General features: G+C 40.8%; 1 protein-coding gene across 3 annotated transcripts in view; it reads right to left on the bottom strand.

Moving 5' to 3' along the window:
• Positions 1 to 17,330, bottom strand: part of MYOCD (myocardin) — a 215,121-nt gene that overhangs the window by 73,974 nt on the left and 123,817 nt on the right. Inside the window, exon 3 of one of the 3 annotated variants that reach the window (XM_083597693.1) lies at positions 16,197 to 16,437. The exons of 1 other annotated variant lie outside the window; for it this stretch is intronic. In XM_083597693.1, coding sequence (XP_083453819.1) covers positions 16,197 to 16,350 — 154 coding nt within the window. In that variant the 5' untranslated portion in view covers positions 16,351 to 16,437. Of the gene's footprint in view, positions 1 to 16,196; positions 16,438 to 17,330 lie in introns of those variants that run through there. One more of the 3 variants, XM_083597695.1, reaches the window with a different exon arrangement.

Below are 17,330 nucleotides of genomic sequence, written 5' to 3'. Positions count from 1 at the left end.
ATACTATTTACAGCAGGCTTGTTCATTGCTTAATAAATCCCAAACACGTGTACAAAGATTGTCATGCAAACTATACCTGGGTGAAATGTCCTCATTTATATAACTTTTAAAGGTTCAAAAGCAGAGTCCTCTTTTGCACCTGGCCAACCTAGGAGCCAGCCCATCTCTGAAAGCAATCTCACGAACAACCTCTTAATCAGAAACCTCCCCCCCCCCATGTTATCATCCTCTCTCATTCAGAGCTCACAGGTATTATTGGAGGGTGAAAAGAGGTGGGAACAGAGGGAAACAGGGCCTGCTGTTTCTGTTTAACTCCAGGAATCATTCCAGAGAGGATAATATCCAAAGATTTCAGTTTGCCATGTCAAATATGCAGGTACTTTGCGGTATTAAAAATTGATGCCCTGTTCTTATAAAACTGGCCCTTTCTGATTGCTAGAAGGCAAAGTTGCCCATAAACAACATTTTATTTCTTATTTAATGCAACTTCTTGGGCAAAAGGAGTCAATCAATTTTTCATAAAGTCTGAGGGAAAGATAAATGCCAGGGATCATTTTCTGAGTCACCATCAAACAGAATTGATATGGATATGAGACAGCACAGGGAGGGTTTGACAATTACGGTCTGAATGACCTTTTCATTATTTTGTTTTAAGCCATTAATCTCTCCCCCTCCCCACTTCCACTCGTTATAGGCTATTTTAAGTAGTATTGTGTAGCCTACACATTTCAAATAATTTCTGTCCTGTGAAGTGGCCAAGAGGACTTGGCTCAAGTCAGCGTTTAAAAATGTGTTTCTAAGCTATTGCATTTTGCAAGGGGAAGGGGCATCAGTGAGACCCCTGGCGAAAATCAGGTTAGACTAGCTCTGCATAGACTATGTCTGCAGATTATGAGGGTCACTGGAACTAGAGCAGAACCTCTCATGGCTACTGCCTGTACAAAACTAAAACTACCAACAGGGATGGAAAGTGAAACTAGGTAAAGGTAATGCTCTGGTGCTTAGAATATTGCCACGTTCCCAAATACCCACAACAAAGACTCTCCACAATATAACAAAACCATTGAGACAGAACTTCATTGCTACTAGTCAAGTATCCTTGTCATTGCAAGCGGTCGTCATGTGACCCTGGTAAGCAAGGCTTTGGCAGGTGGGTGGCACCTGCCCATTTTGCCTCAGACAGTGAAATGGGACAGGTTACTCCATGTTTCATAATAAAAATAGCATATAGGAGCAAAACCCTTCTCACCATGCAGATATAAGAAGACACTCACACTGTGTTCCTAGATGTCCACATCCTCTCTCTGGATGTGGAGAGGAGAAAAAGGACAGAAACCTCAAAATACAATGATGTCTACCTGAAGCTACTCTGAAGCACAGCAACTGTGACATCAAAATATTTTCCATCATAATCTTCCTCGTAATCTTTTCCAAGCAAGTCATTTAGAATATTTATACAATTAGGATAGAAGATTTCTGATCCAGTTTGCTCACATTAGGCTTCATCCAGGCAGAATATCAATAAATACAGTGCTACTCCATGTTTCTCCCTGAGAAATCCTATGGAACACCACACAATGCAGTCAGTATTGTGGATGTATAGAACATATGGAGATGATCAATATTTCAGACTATTGTGGCTGCTATAAATCAATGTAAATGTAAATTGTTAGTGGGACTGTGCACTGATAGCTAATATCTGTGAGACATTAGACAAAATATCTGAAATACCACAGTTACACATATATTAAACATCAATAAAATAAGTCATTTCTCAAAGAAAGATGGAGACTTAACACTATACTCTTTGATGTCCTTAAAATGCAAAGTCACACAAACTCATCCACCCGGAGGAAAATTATTTCACCTTGCAGTCAGTTCAAATGTGAGCAAGAAAAACAGCACTGCCTCAGAACTATATATATATAAATTCAGTTATGGACACGGGAACACACAAATATAGTTAATGCTTTTAAAAAAATTACTGGGCACAAAATAGACTGTAATAAATAACAGATTTCCCAAGCTGACCATATATTTATAATGTCTATGCAACCGTTAACCTAAGAGCAGCTAAGCTGCACAGGTTGATCTCAGCCTACACATTTAAAAGCCTTACAGAGATAGTGCAGCCCCTGTGATTCATGCACTGGTAACCTCATGATTGCACACTGTAATGCACTCTGTATGGGGCTTCTCTTGGGATTGGTCCAGAAGCGGCAGCTGGCTCAGAATGTTGTGGCCAGGTTACTGAGTGGGGCACCTGGATGTGCGCATATTACACCTATCAGGAGGGAACTACACTTGCTGCTGATCAGCTATCAAGCCATGTTCAAGGTTTTGTTCTTTACGGATAAAGCCCTGAACAACTCAGGACTCTGTTTCCTGAAAGACTGTCTGCTCCTGCACAGAACTGTAAGATCACATAGATCATCTGTGGAAATTCTACCCATGGCACTGCACCCTACTGAATATCATAGGGCAGTGACCCCCAAATGGGTTTTTTCTGCTGTTGCCCCTATACTGTGGAATGTCTTTCCCTCTGCCACATATGAAGAAGCAGCCATCAGTTGCTTGAGACATCTTGTAAAAATGTATCTTTTTGTAAAGCTGACCCATAAGATCTGACTATTTTATGTGACCGAATCCCCTGAATTTATTTACTTTTAGTTTATTTACTTTTACTCATTTTTATACAGCTGTTCTATTGGTTTTAGGCTGTATTTTTGTTTTATTTATATTTTTTATATATATTGTATACTGTTTAGATATTTTTGAGATACTAAGTGGTTTTTCAATGCTTTAAAATAAACAAATTAAACATTGGAGGGGGGCGTGTCCCAAAGACACCCAAAACTGTGAAGCATGTTGCAGGCAAATACCCTCCAAATGCTGTTGGACCCCCAACTTTCATGAGCCCTAGTGTGAGGGATGTTGGGAGCTGGAGTCCAGCAATATCTGGAGGGCACCAGGAAGTCTACTCCTGTGCTATAGCAATCAACAAGTAAGCAAACTCAAACAACGTACTGAAAGATATAATAATGTCTGAGCATTGTGCACAAATGAGCTGCAAGTGTAAGACAATATAATAAATTACATGATATTCTGTCACAAAAAGCAAGTGGCAGGGAGAGAACATTTGAAACAGAAGCACTTCCTCTAAGGGGGAAGGGAGGACGGTGAAGTTCCAGATATCTCCCAAAGTTTTGCTTTTTATTGTGGTTTATTGTTAATCTTGGAGTTTTAAGAGTTTTAAATGCATACATGGCAAAATACCTAATAAAATCTAGAGGACTGAAGCCCTGGTGCATAAAGAAAGATTCTAGGTCACTGTGGTCTACAGAAAAGCTGGAAATGAACGAATGGCACTGTGATATGCATGTTCTGCTTCAAAAGTCACATGCAAACACAGTATTCTTAAGATACTGAAGATCCCCTGTTTGCAGGGATATAGAATTCAGAAGAAGCCCTGCTAACACAGCAAAACAACCGAAATGGGAAGGAGTCGTGGACAGGACAAGGGCAGTCAAAGAGAAAAGCTTTTCTTCATTAACCTACTTAGCTCCAGACAGGCGCCTGTATCCTGACAAGCTTTATGACAGTTATGTAGAGGGGGAAAGTACTTAATGTGGAGCTGGTCCACAATGCACATTGCACCTGCTACACCTTGAGCTGCTGAGCAAGGCCCAGTAGCCCAGCTTGGGTGACCAGCTGGCATCCTCACACATGTCCTTCTCTTTCAGTATCTACTCCATCTTGGATACTAATCAATAAAGGCTTTGTCTGTGGTCCATATGTTACTTCTTTGTTGCTAGGGATTGATAGATAGGGTTCCCTTTTCCTCACCTGAATATGTTCTAGCTTCAGCTGGCCTCAGGATGCGACTCAGAGGCTGGCAGGGAGTCTGATGGGCTCAGGGCAAGTGGCCTCTCCTACCTGTGCCCCATCACCCTGTACCATGAGGGGCAGGGGGCACTAGTGGGATGGGTCCCCACTCTAGCTGCCTTACATTTCAAAGAGAAAAGATGTTCTTGAACCATAACTGATGCACCTTCATAACTAATGCAGCGCAGATGTATTTTACACATGTATTTTACACTTTGGCATCTGTACATGGTTGCAAGCATTTATAGGGAGACAAGGTCTCCTTTAGCCCCAAGTGACTATATATCAGTGCATCAGTGACTGTATGCACAAATATTGAGTTAACAATCTACACTCTCTGCTAGGAGCTCCAAAGCCATTAGGGAAAGTGTAAATAGAGTAGCAGACAGTGATTTAGAATAAACATATTGAACGGACACTTCCATGCTGTTCTCTAAAAGATATCCTCTGTCTGCAGAGTCCACCAACCCATTTGAAAATGATCTACTCTCACCGGTCATTTCCTGGCAAGCAACTTGTAAACTGTCCACACCATCACTTTCTGGCATTCACTGGCCAGATCCAGCCTGCAAGAACATCCGTCAGAGGATAAGCTTACAGAGTGGACATGTCCCTAATGCTAGATGTTTGCTATTGGCTCTGCTCCTGGGACTCACTCCAAATCCACACACAGTACAACTTTAAATTTATCTACTACAGGATAGTGTAGGCAGAAGAACAAGGCTCCAGTTACCCCAAAGAGCAGTTTCCAAAGCAAAACAATTTTTTAATGTAGCATTAGGATCCCAGCTCATGTTTGATTCATGTTTGGCTTTTATTTATTTTAACTGTAGCAAACAAAACTAAGAGTAACTGCAAAACAAGATGCTCAGCAAAGAAACCCTCTGTCTTGATTCAGAGCACCCTGTCATCACATGCTTGCTCTCAGTCACTCAACACCTGTTTCCAATTTACATGCTCCTATACCAATAGCTCACTATATTAGTTTACACTTGTTTGATTGCCTTCTCGCTTTTAGGCTGTGCATATTATACTAACAGGTTATTCTTAGTAACAGATTAAAGTGCATGTTGACCCTGGAGGCTTTGCTTTCACTTTCTATCTAATTCAATTCTTTTCTCTTGTGACCCTCCTCTGAATTCACCTTCCAGAGAGTTATTGTGCCGTTTATGTGGAAACAATGGGTTCCTCAACAACAACAAAAACAAACATAGGGCCCTGGAAGGATCAAGCGACTATTTTAAAATGCATAAAGTTAATAAAATATTGATAGCTACAGAATTAGACACTTTAATAAAATACTGAAACTTACAAAATTCCAATTGGAACATCTGACTCTTTTATCTCTGCAAAATTGGGTATAGCAGAGAATAGGGTGGTATTTAAACTGCTCAACATCCTATTGCAATGTGAAAAACATAGGGTACCTCCAGACTGTCACAATTTTGTGAAAGGGATTCAAGTGCATATCAGAACTTTAGGTTTGTACCATTAAAATAGATTAAACAGTCCCATCACCTTGAACAACAAATCTATTTTAAAAAGCAATCTGTTTTTTTTTTGAGGTTTGGAAAGTGATGGGGAAATGAACTGTGTGGGATAAATGAAAGACCAACCAGAAGACGTATAGACACCACACAAGCAAATCTGAATTAATGTAGAACAGAGACTCATTGCCATATAAATGTCCCCCACACAAATCAAAACAAAAGACCATATATAATCTAAATGTGCAGAAAATTTGTTTAAGCAAATCAGGATGCTCAATGTACAGGGATATATATAACCTGTTCCCTTTAAAATGGGTACAATCAGCACTTTTATTGCAGAAATTCCTACAGCCATGAGAGTAGCACCCAATAACTACATTCACATTTCTCTCTCAACAATTTCCAATTTGAGAATTACTCAATTTGGTTCTTGCTGCCCAGATTCAATTGTTACTAAGCACTTCTCGGTTACAATGACCCAGCATTCAGTGGCAATAATAGGGTCCCCATGAGCTGAAATATGTACATGCAAGCACACAAAGGGGGAAAGATGGTTTAAAAAAAGTATCCTTATAAACCACCCTTTGGCGGCACAGACATTTCATAACTAATTGCTTTGTACTGATCACAGATATCAGCCATATCTTCCAAAAGGCTAGTTAAGTCTATATATGGTCAGAAGATTGCAGGGCCAGAATATTTGTTTTGTTCTGCTAGAATCAGATAGCTTTGTGCCCATCTCTTACTCCAGTGGGTTGGAGCTAGATCACTCGGCGGAAGGTTGATCTGCTGGAGAATTAAAAACCTACAAGTCCTCATCGCCGCTTGTGTCAATGATTAAAGCCAAGATAGATGTATGAGGAAGAGCTGCAACAAGGAAGCAACTTCACCCCATCTTTCTAAAATGAGGTGCTCAGTAAGGACGGTGCATTCAATTCCACCTCAGACAGAGATTTGATTCATTATGCTATCTATCATCTATCTATCTATCTATCTATCATCTATCTATCTATCATCTATCTATCTATCTATCTATCTATCTATCATCTATCTATCTATCATCTATCTATATCTATCTATCTATCTCGAGGCTTTAACTCTACATAGTTCTTTTTTTCCTTCTTGAGGTGTAAAATGAAAATTTCTTTTTAAAAAGGGTTCATTTATGTATCTGTCTTCTGTGGGGATAAAATTGGCTACATTTTACTGCCTCATTGCACCCAAGAAAGGAAGAAAAGTTAACAGTTAACACATTGTCCAACAGAATGAAACAGTTACACTAAAACAGTAAAATAAGAGCCAGATTGGTGTCTTAGCATTGTTAATGTATGAAGTCCCCTGATTGTCAAATGACAGGCTGATTATGAAAGCTTCAGCAGCAATATCCTAAAACTGTGCAAAGACAAAGACTGAAAGGTGTCACTTGGGAGGGCATGCCATAGATGCTGTTCCCAAATATCTTATTTCCTGAACAGAGAGAACTGATCCCAATCTCATTATGCGTCACAGAAGGAAGTGACTCATTATGCTTCACAGAAGGAAGTGTGCTGGGTCCTAGACATTTAGGGCTTTATAGTTCTGCAGTAGTTTAAATCCTACCTGCACACACTCTTTCAAAAGACCAGAAGAACATCAGTTCAGACCACTGTACTGTTAAGTGCACATTATTCACAGCACATTATTATGCTGTCTATCTGCCACCTAGATGGTTGACTTGTGTTGGTAGTAAAACTGTAAGGCAATGCCACTGGAAACTGAGCAACAGGAACCATTGGGCGTATTTGTGATGTGGAAAGGGCGAAAGGAAATGCATGAGATAATGACTGGAGTATTTGTGATAGGGAGATCACATATGCATATCATTGATAGGTGATAAGCAATAGGCATTCTAGCATCTTCCCAAGCTTCTAAGCATATTATTCCCAGGGCCATGTGTACTCAGCACATCTGCCAGTTTACTAAGCAAACAGAAAATTGGTACAAGGTTCAGAACTTTCACCTTTATTTTAAAAAGCAAGTTCCCAGCCCTCAAGGTTGCAGAATAAGCTTGAGAATATGGAAGCCATAGGTGTGAATTTTTAAAAGCCAGATGAGATCTGGGCATGCATCTACTAGTCAGGAGATGCACCTTGATGCACTGTTTAGCCTCTTAAAAAAAGGTAAAAGGACCCCTGGCCATTAAGTCCAGTTGCGGATGACTCTGGGTTTGTGGCGCTCATCTCACTTTACTGGCCGAGGGAGCTGGCATTTGTCCTCAGACAGCTTCCCAGTCATGTGGCCAGCACGACTAAGCTGCTTCTGGCAAACCAGAGCAGCGCACGGAAACGCCATTTATCTTCCTGCCAGAGTGGTACTTATTTATCTACTTGCATTTTGACGTGCTTTCGAACTGCTAGGTTGGCAGGAGCAGGGACCGAGCAATGGGAGCTCATTATTCCAAACCAAAGCTCCAAGTTTCTGTCCCAGTACCACTCCAGCTCCAATTCTCAAACCTTCTTTTCACCTTCTCATTGAGTCCCTGTGAATGTTATCTGAAAACTGATTTTGGAAGCAAAAGAGATCATGCAATACTAAAATGAAACAAAACTCAAAGCAAGCCTAGAACAAAATAGTTCACTAGCATAATTCATTCTATTTGTAGAGTTTGAGTTTTCTTGACACAGAATATGGAAAATTTTTATACACAGTATGCCCTTTACTACTCCTGCCCTTCTGCTTCCTTCATATGTCAGATTTTAGTCTAAGGACTCTTCTACTGATGAAGCATGATATTCAGCAATATTGGAAAATTTTCACAAATGTTAGCAAGAAAACAAATGCTAATTCCTCTCTTAGCAGAAAATAACCATAGAAAGCTGTAAACACCCATATCCTCACCCAAAAGCCAGGCTCCATGTTCTAATCTATACAACATAAATCCATTGGGCCCAACTGTACTAATCAGAAGTCATAGCAAAATGCACTAGAGATCCCCCCCCCCCCAATCTCTTTGGAATTGGCTATTCTGCATGACTGAGAAGGGTGAGCCCAGAAACCGAACTGCTCTGTAGTCTCATTCTAGTTTAACTGGAGCAAAAGCCTTAACAATGCAAAATAACTTTTATTGAGTTGGACAAGAGACATGCAAGTTAAATGTTATTTTCTAACTTTTTGTACAAAATGCCTTAAATAATAGAATTGCATGCTTTCTTCCCCCCAAAATATCCTTTTATTGATTTCCATCAGTATTGCATGAAATCACCATATTAGCTTTCCCCCATTAATGGGATCAGACACACAAGTCTTGTTATATTAGTGATTTTCACAGTGTAACTTAGTAAGCTATTTTTAATGCTCTGCCGAAGGCTTGCCAGGCTTGATCATATTTTGACATTCGATAGTAGAGGCACACTCGTTTTGGCCCAGTTTGCTTGATTTGCGATTATTAGGAGCGCAAAGGAATGCGTCCCATCTATAAGAGCGAGACTAAGGGAGAAGAGCACTCTGATCAGGAAAAAGCCAAAGGCGCATTTCAAAGTCTGCAGGGACAAAATGGAATAGCAAGGCAAAAGAGAACAGAGTTGCTAAATGTGCTTAGATGCAATGGGCTAAACGCCTTGCAGCTACTAAAAAGAGATGAAGTTTTAATCTCCTGGCTTCTTTGCCTGGGCTGCCTTGCCATACTTAGCACAATAAAGGTAAAGGACCCCTGACAGTTAAGTCCAGTCGCGAACAACTCTGGGGTTGCAGCGCTCATCTCGCTTTACTGGCCGAGGAAGCCGATGTTTGTCTGCAGACAGTTTTGACATGCTTTCGAACTGCTAGGTTGGCTGGAGCTTCTTCTTAATAGTGGTCTTACGGTGCTTCAGAGAAAGTGTGCACGAAGCTGGGCAGGTATGGAGGAATCCGGTTCCCATTTGTTTGCACCTGCCTCAATATTGCATAGTGGTACCTGGTGGGATCAGACCACTTTTAGATTCTTTACCAAATAAGGAAAACTGAATGTAGACTTGGTGGTCAAAAGCGTATTGGAGCCAGCATGGGAAAGAAGCTTGTGGCAACAATAAGTTCCATAATGCAAAAGGAAGGAAGTGAGGAAGAGCAAGAGAGGCATAGGAACATAGGAAGCTCCTTAACTGGTCAAACGATTTTTCCATCCAACTTACTACTGTTTACTTTGACTGGTAGTTGTTCCCTGGTGTCACAGTGACTCTGCCATCACCTACTACTGCTTCTTTTAAGTGGAGATACCACGGACTAAACCTGGAACCTTTTGCACACAACCTTGTGATGCTATGACTTCTCTTTGAAACAAGGTTTAATGACCCAATGTGGATAAGGGTCCAACATTTCTCCGATGAAAATAGGGACGTACCGTTCCATAATGAAAATTTTACTATTTATACCCCACACATCTTACTGGGTTGCCCCAGCTTCCAACATATATAAAAATAATAATAAAACATTAAACATTTTTAAAAAACCTTCCCTATACAGGATTGCCTTCAGATGGCTTGGGGGGGGGGATAACTCCATACCCTCCAACATTTCTCCATTGAAAATAGGGACATCCTCAAGAAAAGTGGGACATTCTGGGATCAAATCAGAAACCGGAATGGCTTCTCTAAATCAGGGACACTTGGAGGGTCTGTAAGGCAGGTATGCCCACAGCATAAGGAAAGCTGCACACCTAGTCCATTTAGTAGCTCAGACCAAAGGACCAGGGTTTGATCAACTTAAATCTTTAGAAGGTCTAGGGGTTGCCAGTTAGTCATCGTGAGGCTGACTTGTTTAATAAATGTTTACTCAGGCAAATCTTTCAAATGAGGTTTATCTTTCTGCAATTCCTCACTCTGGACACAACTCAGTGGGAAAGCATGGATTGACTTTCTGCCTCAGGTCCCCTCAGTCAGATGTGGCTTACCTATGACCCTCCAAATGTTGTTGGTCTACAACTCCCATCATCCCTGAGCACTGGGCATGCTGGATGGGGCTGAGTGGGCATTTGAGTCCAACAACATCTGGAGGACCACAGGATATCCACTTTTGCCCTAAATGTTCAAGTCAGCTGGAAGCCTAGATCCTGACACAAACCAATGAAAAATAAAAGGGCAGGTGTAATATTTTGCTGAACTTCACTGAGTGACCACCCCACTGGTTTATATATATATCATACATATCGCCTTTGGTGCTGTGCCAGGCATACAAACCTACAAAGCAACTGAAACAAATTGTGCTTTAATCTCTACCACCATTATATGTGAAACCTACTGTAATTCAGAAACAGCAGTGCAATAATTTTGTTACGTATACTTGTTTTGCCAATTTTATCTCCATATTATTGAGAATTGTTTTATATTGCTTTAAGCACACTGTTTAGAATTTTAAATAAGCAGTTTTATATATTGCTCTAAATAAAAAAACAACAGTTCTTCTCTTAACGTATGACAAGTTGTCAGTACCGTTGTACTTTTGAGGAAACAGTCATAACTCCTCTGTGTCATATAACATATCTGCTTGCAGAGCGATCTTATGCATTTTTGCTCAGAAGTCAGACCATTGTATCCAATGGAGCTTACACCTGTGTGTGTGTATAGGATTGCAGATTGAAGATGTGTGGAGAATTAAAAGCAGAGCAGAAAACACCAAAGATAGCAGGGATACCCTTCATGGCATATTTTCATGTTATTGGACTACAGAACTTCTACAGTATATGGTTAGGGCTGTGCTTTCTAGCATATTGGGAACAATAATTTAATCCAGAGTTCGCAGTAGCAAATATAATATAAAATAAAGTGCATTTCCAAAGATTATACCAAAGCTCTAACACTGGAGGGGAGAGGCGAAGGGTTAAGAGAAGGAGATATCCACGACCAGATCTGAATCCATTTTCAGAATCCATTTTCAATGCCAGAGTTCAGTCCTGACTCCTGACATCTGCAGTGTAATAATTAAACACAGTGTTTCTGAGCATACAAAGTGTGTCTTATTTTCCTCACTGGAGCCACAAGGGCACCCACATGCACACAAGCAGAATGACAGCCCAAGAGTATGATGCTAAAGCACCTCTCATTTTAGAAATTAAGCACTTGTGCTATTTGTATGAAGAGGATGCCATTATTTCTATTCCAAGAGAAGGAGCGACTGACCTAACAGCCACCTCATGCAAACTGGTCTTCAATTGCAAACAGATGAGTGTTGCTCACCAACCCCCAAAAGCCTTAGCAGTAAGACTGCAGTTCACTTGAAAACACCTTCAGGAATTCTGGCAAGAACCCTGCAGTGACAATTATGTTTATGGGATGTGTGCGTCCATCAGGAAGGAATCTGTCATGTTTGCGCTATTATTATGATTCTTCCCGCTTTATTAACATCCTTTTAGTAACCACAAGCCTTTCAGAAAGCTGCTTTGGCGGTTTGCAAGCACAGCAGTGCAACATGTGCAGGGCTCTTAAGTGGTGGGGAAAGAGGCTACATTAGTCGTATTCATATAAAGAGTCTTGGGGAAGGGGTTAGAATTGCTCTAACTGTCGCAAATCCTCAGTCACCTTGGGCTTCAGGGCTGTCACTACGCAGCTAACAATAGCCATTCACAGTCCCTGACACAGACCTCTGATCCACAAAGGACTTGTTCTCCTCTAGTGTGTTTAGTCATAGCACAGAAGTCAGCAGCCCAGCCTGGCTTCTGAGACATGGACCCTGTAAGAATAAACTGTTTCTTCTCTCATCCTCATTTTATTCTCTATCCAAAGAAGGGTTGATTCAGATGACTGACCTGGATTGCTCTAAAGATTTGTCATGTCAGACTGTTGTCCTATAGGAATCACAATGACCTGGGTTCAGATGCAATGCTAAACTATGAAATGATGGTTTAGCATTTCATGCACAACCTTCGGCTTGTGTGCTCCCCTCATCCTCGTGGCTCAACCATGAGGAACAGAGAGAAGCTTTTGTTTCACATTCATTTTCAATTAACCATGGTTTAGTCCTAAGTCTGAACACTAAAATGTAGTTTTTGTGTCTTGACTATGGTTTATTGGAATAAGCTAGCTTCATAAGCCTTGGACAGCCTTCCAAGGGCCACGGCTCAATGGTGGGAAGGGCCAGAGGCAAAAGTAGCAGAGCAATGGATGTAAATTTTACCTTTGTGTTTGTTTCAACACACACTTAGCCCTTGCTATCCTCCATCGATCCAAGCAAGCAACTGCAAACCCTTCAATAACATTGGATTGGATCCAGATTTATAGGGCGTATTAAACCACTTAACCATTTATTTTGAGAAGCAAATCCTTTGGGTAGTATTCAACTAAGTTTTACCTCTGAAATTAATGAACATGCCTAGGTTAGCACCATTACTTTATATTGGTCTACTCTGAATAAAATTTAGTTGAATGCCTTGAAGTCAGTGGGGCTTATTCCTTACGGGAAGATTCAGCTGCATGCTAAACGTCCGCTGTTACGTGCAAGACACTGCATGATTTGACCTAGCATAGGAACATAGGATGCTCCCTTATACTGAGTCAGCCCAATGGTCCATCCAGTTCAGTACTGTCTACACAGACTGGCAGCAGCTCTCCAGGGCTTCAGGCAGGGAATCTTTTCCTAACTTACCTGGAGATGCTAGAGTTTTAAACTGAGACTTTCTGCATGCAAAACAAATGGTCTATGGTCTTTCCCCTAAGCTATGGCCCTTCCTCAGGCTTTTCATAGGTTGATCCTGGTAGATGCTTCGGAGGCAACATCTCTCTTGTGCAGTAACTTGAGCCATCAGATCTCTGACTTAGAATCAAGCTGACCCATGGCAGGACGCAAGATCTTTAACTGATTGTATTGAAAACTAGCCGAGGGATGTATTTTAGGACCATGAAGGGGAATGACTCTGTAGATTTTATTTTATTTTTTAAGAGACTGTGGCCACTAGAGTATTACAAACCATTTACCTCATGCTTCGTTGATGTTTCTAGGCAATGCTCTCAAGTGGCACTTGTATGCAGATGAAATGCAGTTTGGAGTTCTAGTATGTTATGGAAACATTTTCTTGTGACAAAATATGCAATGAATGACTTGGTTTGAAATCCTGCCAGCCTGTGTGTGCTGCTATCACAACATTAAATGACTTTTACTTAGGGTGAAAGTTCTTGTGATAAATCATGGAAAAACTGACTTGTGCTATCTTTAGTCACCGTGCTGTTTCGCTCTCACAAGTCATTCACAGCTCTAAAAATACAATTTATATCACCACATTCCTGGAATTCTTTCAGTTCTTACATTCTGATTTAAGTGGCATTAAAGTCCCGGCTGCAAAGTTCAAGCCACGGGACAATATCTCATCAGGGGATTAGTTGTCACCTGAGTTCAATACATTGTTTGCAGTATTTATTTGATCTGAGCTCCAAACCTAATGCAGAAAATCTCCCTACACATACACCTACTACCTGGTTATGTGGAACAAAGGCTAAAATGATCTTGGGACAAGATAATCATTTAATAAGCACACTCCGAGCGCAATAAAGATTTAAATTGAAACACATGCATGTCACAGAGGCTGCTTGCCTATGGAGAAAGCCTTAGTGGGGTCCAGGTTTACTCTCAAAACCTACTAAGATTCAGTCCTCGTGCACCTTTTCAGAACTGTAATTTGCTGGTGTTTTGGACTCACACATCTTTGTCATTTTCCAATTGATTAACTTACAAGACTTTTCCAAAATAGTTATTGATTTAAAGACACCAGCATGTCTGGCACTCGCTCTCTGGATTTAATTACAACTTTCCCTGATACTTCATAGTTTAAGCAGAACTGAATGCTTTCTAATTTTCCCTGATAGGGACCATGGGGTACGTTGTGTTCTTTATCCCAACTGGCAGATCAACAAAGCTGAGCAATAAAAAGCTCAATTTGTGTAATAAACTGTGGTACAATCTACTACTTAGGCACAAGGTCCTTGAAAACATGCAACCTTTTCTGCACATTACTTTAAACTCAAACCAGATGGACACTTACAATTTCTTGTCTTTCATTCAAGTGGGTCAGGGAATATGTAGTTGGAGGGAGTCTGTTTCACCACATTTGTATCCTCTCTTTTGCCTAAGTAGCTCAAGAGGCAGTTTAGAATCACAACAGCCCTGTGAGGCAGATCAAGCAAAAAGACAGTGGAAAGACACCATCACACACACACACACACACACACACACACACACACACACACTGTACTCCATCCCACCATTAATGGATTGGCATGGAAAAGAGCAGGAACATGGAGCAGAACAACTATGCCACTCTTATAACTTAAGAAAAAAATCATTTCTATATGATTCTACTTAGAAGTGACTCCTATTGAGTCCTATTGAGAAACATAGGATGCTGCTTTATACTATTGGACCACCTAGCTCAGGATTGTCTACACTTCCAGGGTTTCAGGCAAGGGTCTCACCTAGCCTGATGTGGGTATGTCAGAGATTGAACCTGGGACCTTCTGCAATGGGTTCAGTCAGGCTTACTTCCAGGTCAGTGTGCCTAGGATTGCAGCCAAAATGACCTACAGCAGACTCCAGATATGAACCTGGATTTTCCACATCCAAGGCCACAAATTCCTAACTTAGCTTCTTTAAAAACTGCCCTGGGAAAACAAAAGGCAAACACAAGGTAGGATGTGTCCTTGAAATATTTAGGTAAATTCAAAAATCTGCTAGCTTATGCAATCAAAATGGTGCAGAACTGACTAGTACTTCTTAACCTTTCCATTACAAAGACTATTATGTTGCCAGCAGCATGAATACCCTTAACGTATGCCATCCCAGTGAGTGAAGGTTATCACTCCTGCTCACTTTCAAGAATAATTACACTGAATCCTCTGAACTCTAGTGTACGCTTATGCAGTTACACTTACTTTCATCTCAATCTAGCGCATGGTCCATACATAACATGCAATTTTATTTTATTAAATATAATGTATACTCTATCTTCTTGCAAGCACACCACAGTGGTTGCTGCTACTACTACTACTACTACTACTACTACTACTACTACTACTACTATTATTATTCCCTTCATCCGAAGATCACAGGTGGTTCACAACATAAAAATACAAAATGAGAACACAAAATACATAATAAAACAAACACAAATCAATAACTCCATCCCACAAACATAGAAAAAGGCCATAGAATGTTCAATCAGCCCAAGGTCTGGTTATAGAGGAACATTTTCTGTCACCTAAAAAATGTAATGAAGGTGCCAAGCAAGCCTCCCTAGGGAGAGCATTCCACAAATGAGGAGCCAGCACAGAAAAGGCTTGTTCTTGTGTTACCCCCCTCTGAGCCTTTCATGGAGGGGGCACACAAAAAGAGTCCAGGTTGGCTTATGTGGGGAAAGATTCTATGATCATGCATTGCAGTAAACAATAAAAAAAAACTAATCAAAACCATTAAAATGCTAACAGAAACCATCCAATAAAATTAATCAATAAAAAAGGCAGCAAGGTGCTTAGGACCTTTAAAGCAAAAAAACTCTATCATGAAATGAGCCCAGAAGCAAAGTGACAGAAAATGCAGATCACACAGGTACATAATGATTTCCTTGACTGACCTGTCCCAGACAATATTCTGACAACATTACTTGGGACCAACAGATACTTTTCAAGGGCAGCCCCATGAAGACAGAGTCAGGATTTATGAGTCACTTCTTTCCTCACAACTTGCAGTTTTAAAGTTTTTTTATCAGAAAGGTAGGTATCTCACCATACGCCAAAGTAGCACCATACTTTTGCATTTATGTATGCACCTTGCTGCCATATTCAGAGCATCTTATCTCTTTCTCTCTGATCTCTTAGGAAAAGGACTCACCATTCTTGCTCTCAGCAAATGTAGGGCCTTGGGTACATGACTGAAGGGTCAAGTCTCTCACTTCACTGCAAACACAGTCCTTGAGGAACACTTCTGAATTTTCACTGGGTGCATTTTTCTGGCCTGAAAGCTCCTGTTTAATCACACCATTCATCACTAGGCCTGAAGGGACTTCGTCAGATATCTCTTCCTCTACTTTGAAAGTCCCACGCTTTCTAAGAACTGGGACTCCAACAAAAAGCTGTAAGGAGAAAAGTTGATATATGACTTGATATGATACTGGAGGCAGGATAGAACACATGGAAACTGCATTGAGGACACAATAATTGCCACACATTCTGTGTCTCAAAAGTGAGGCTAGATAGTCTTACAGTTTGACTTCAACTGGTTCAAATGGCAACAGAAGAGTCAAGATTTATGTCCCCTCCATTTCCTATCTAGTTGCGGTATTATATTGCCATATATAATTTTACCTGTAATGGATTTGTGTGGATCAGCAACCAACCATTTGTTGCCAGAATTCAAAACTGGGTCTGGCTCCGCGGCAGCCAGGGGAAGGGGCCAATGGCCACAAAAAAAGGTGTGGCTCCTAGGAAGACAGGAGAGCTGCCATGTCAGGTCTCAACCTTCACCCATCCAGGTACCAAGTAAGTGACCATTATACCGCAAGGCTCTATGCACTGGAGCTCACATAGCTGTCAATGTTTTTCTCACTTTGAAATTTGATGGAGTAATACAAGTAAAGTAATAAAAATCACTGAGGAAGTGACTGTCATAGTAACTATGGCTGGGAGTGGGAGTGAAGAGCAATTTGATTCTGGGTCTACCTAGTCTAAATCCAGTAGTATAACCTTCACTATCCACTGGAGGGGGGGCAACATAGTACTGAACCAGCAGTGGGTCAGAGTTTACTGGAATACGATGATAAAGACAAAATGCTGCCAATGCCCACATTTACTGATTATGCAGAAAATGTATTTGTGTGACCACACTGTCCTGAATGTGCCAACTCTACCTACTACCTGACAGGATAAAAATTGAGGTACACAAGGGTTCAACTGGCTTAAGCATACCACACAGATATCCACATAGTCCATTGTTTACATAAAGGTCTCCATTTTGGTACTTCAGCCT

This window comes from Podarcis filfolensis (assembly GCF_964270895.1).
Source record: "Podarcis filfolensis genome assembly, chromosome: 2".
NCBI lineage: Eukaryota > Metazoa > Chordata > Lepidosauria > Squamata > Lacertidae > Podarcis > Podarcis filfolensis.
This window is presented reverse-complemented; position numbering and strand designations above follow the sequence as displayed.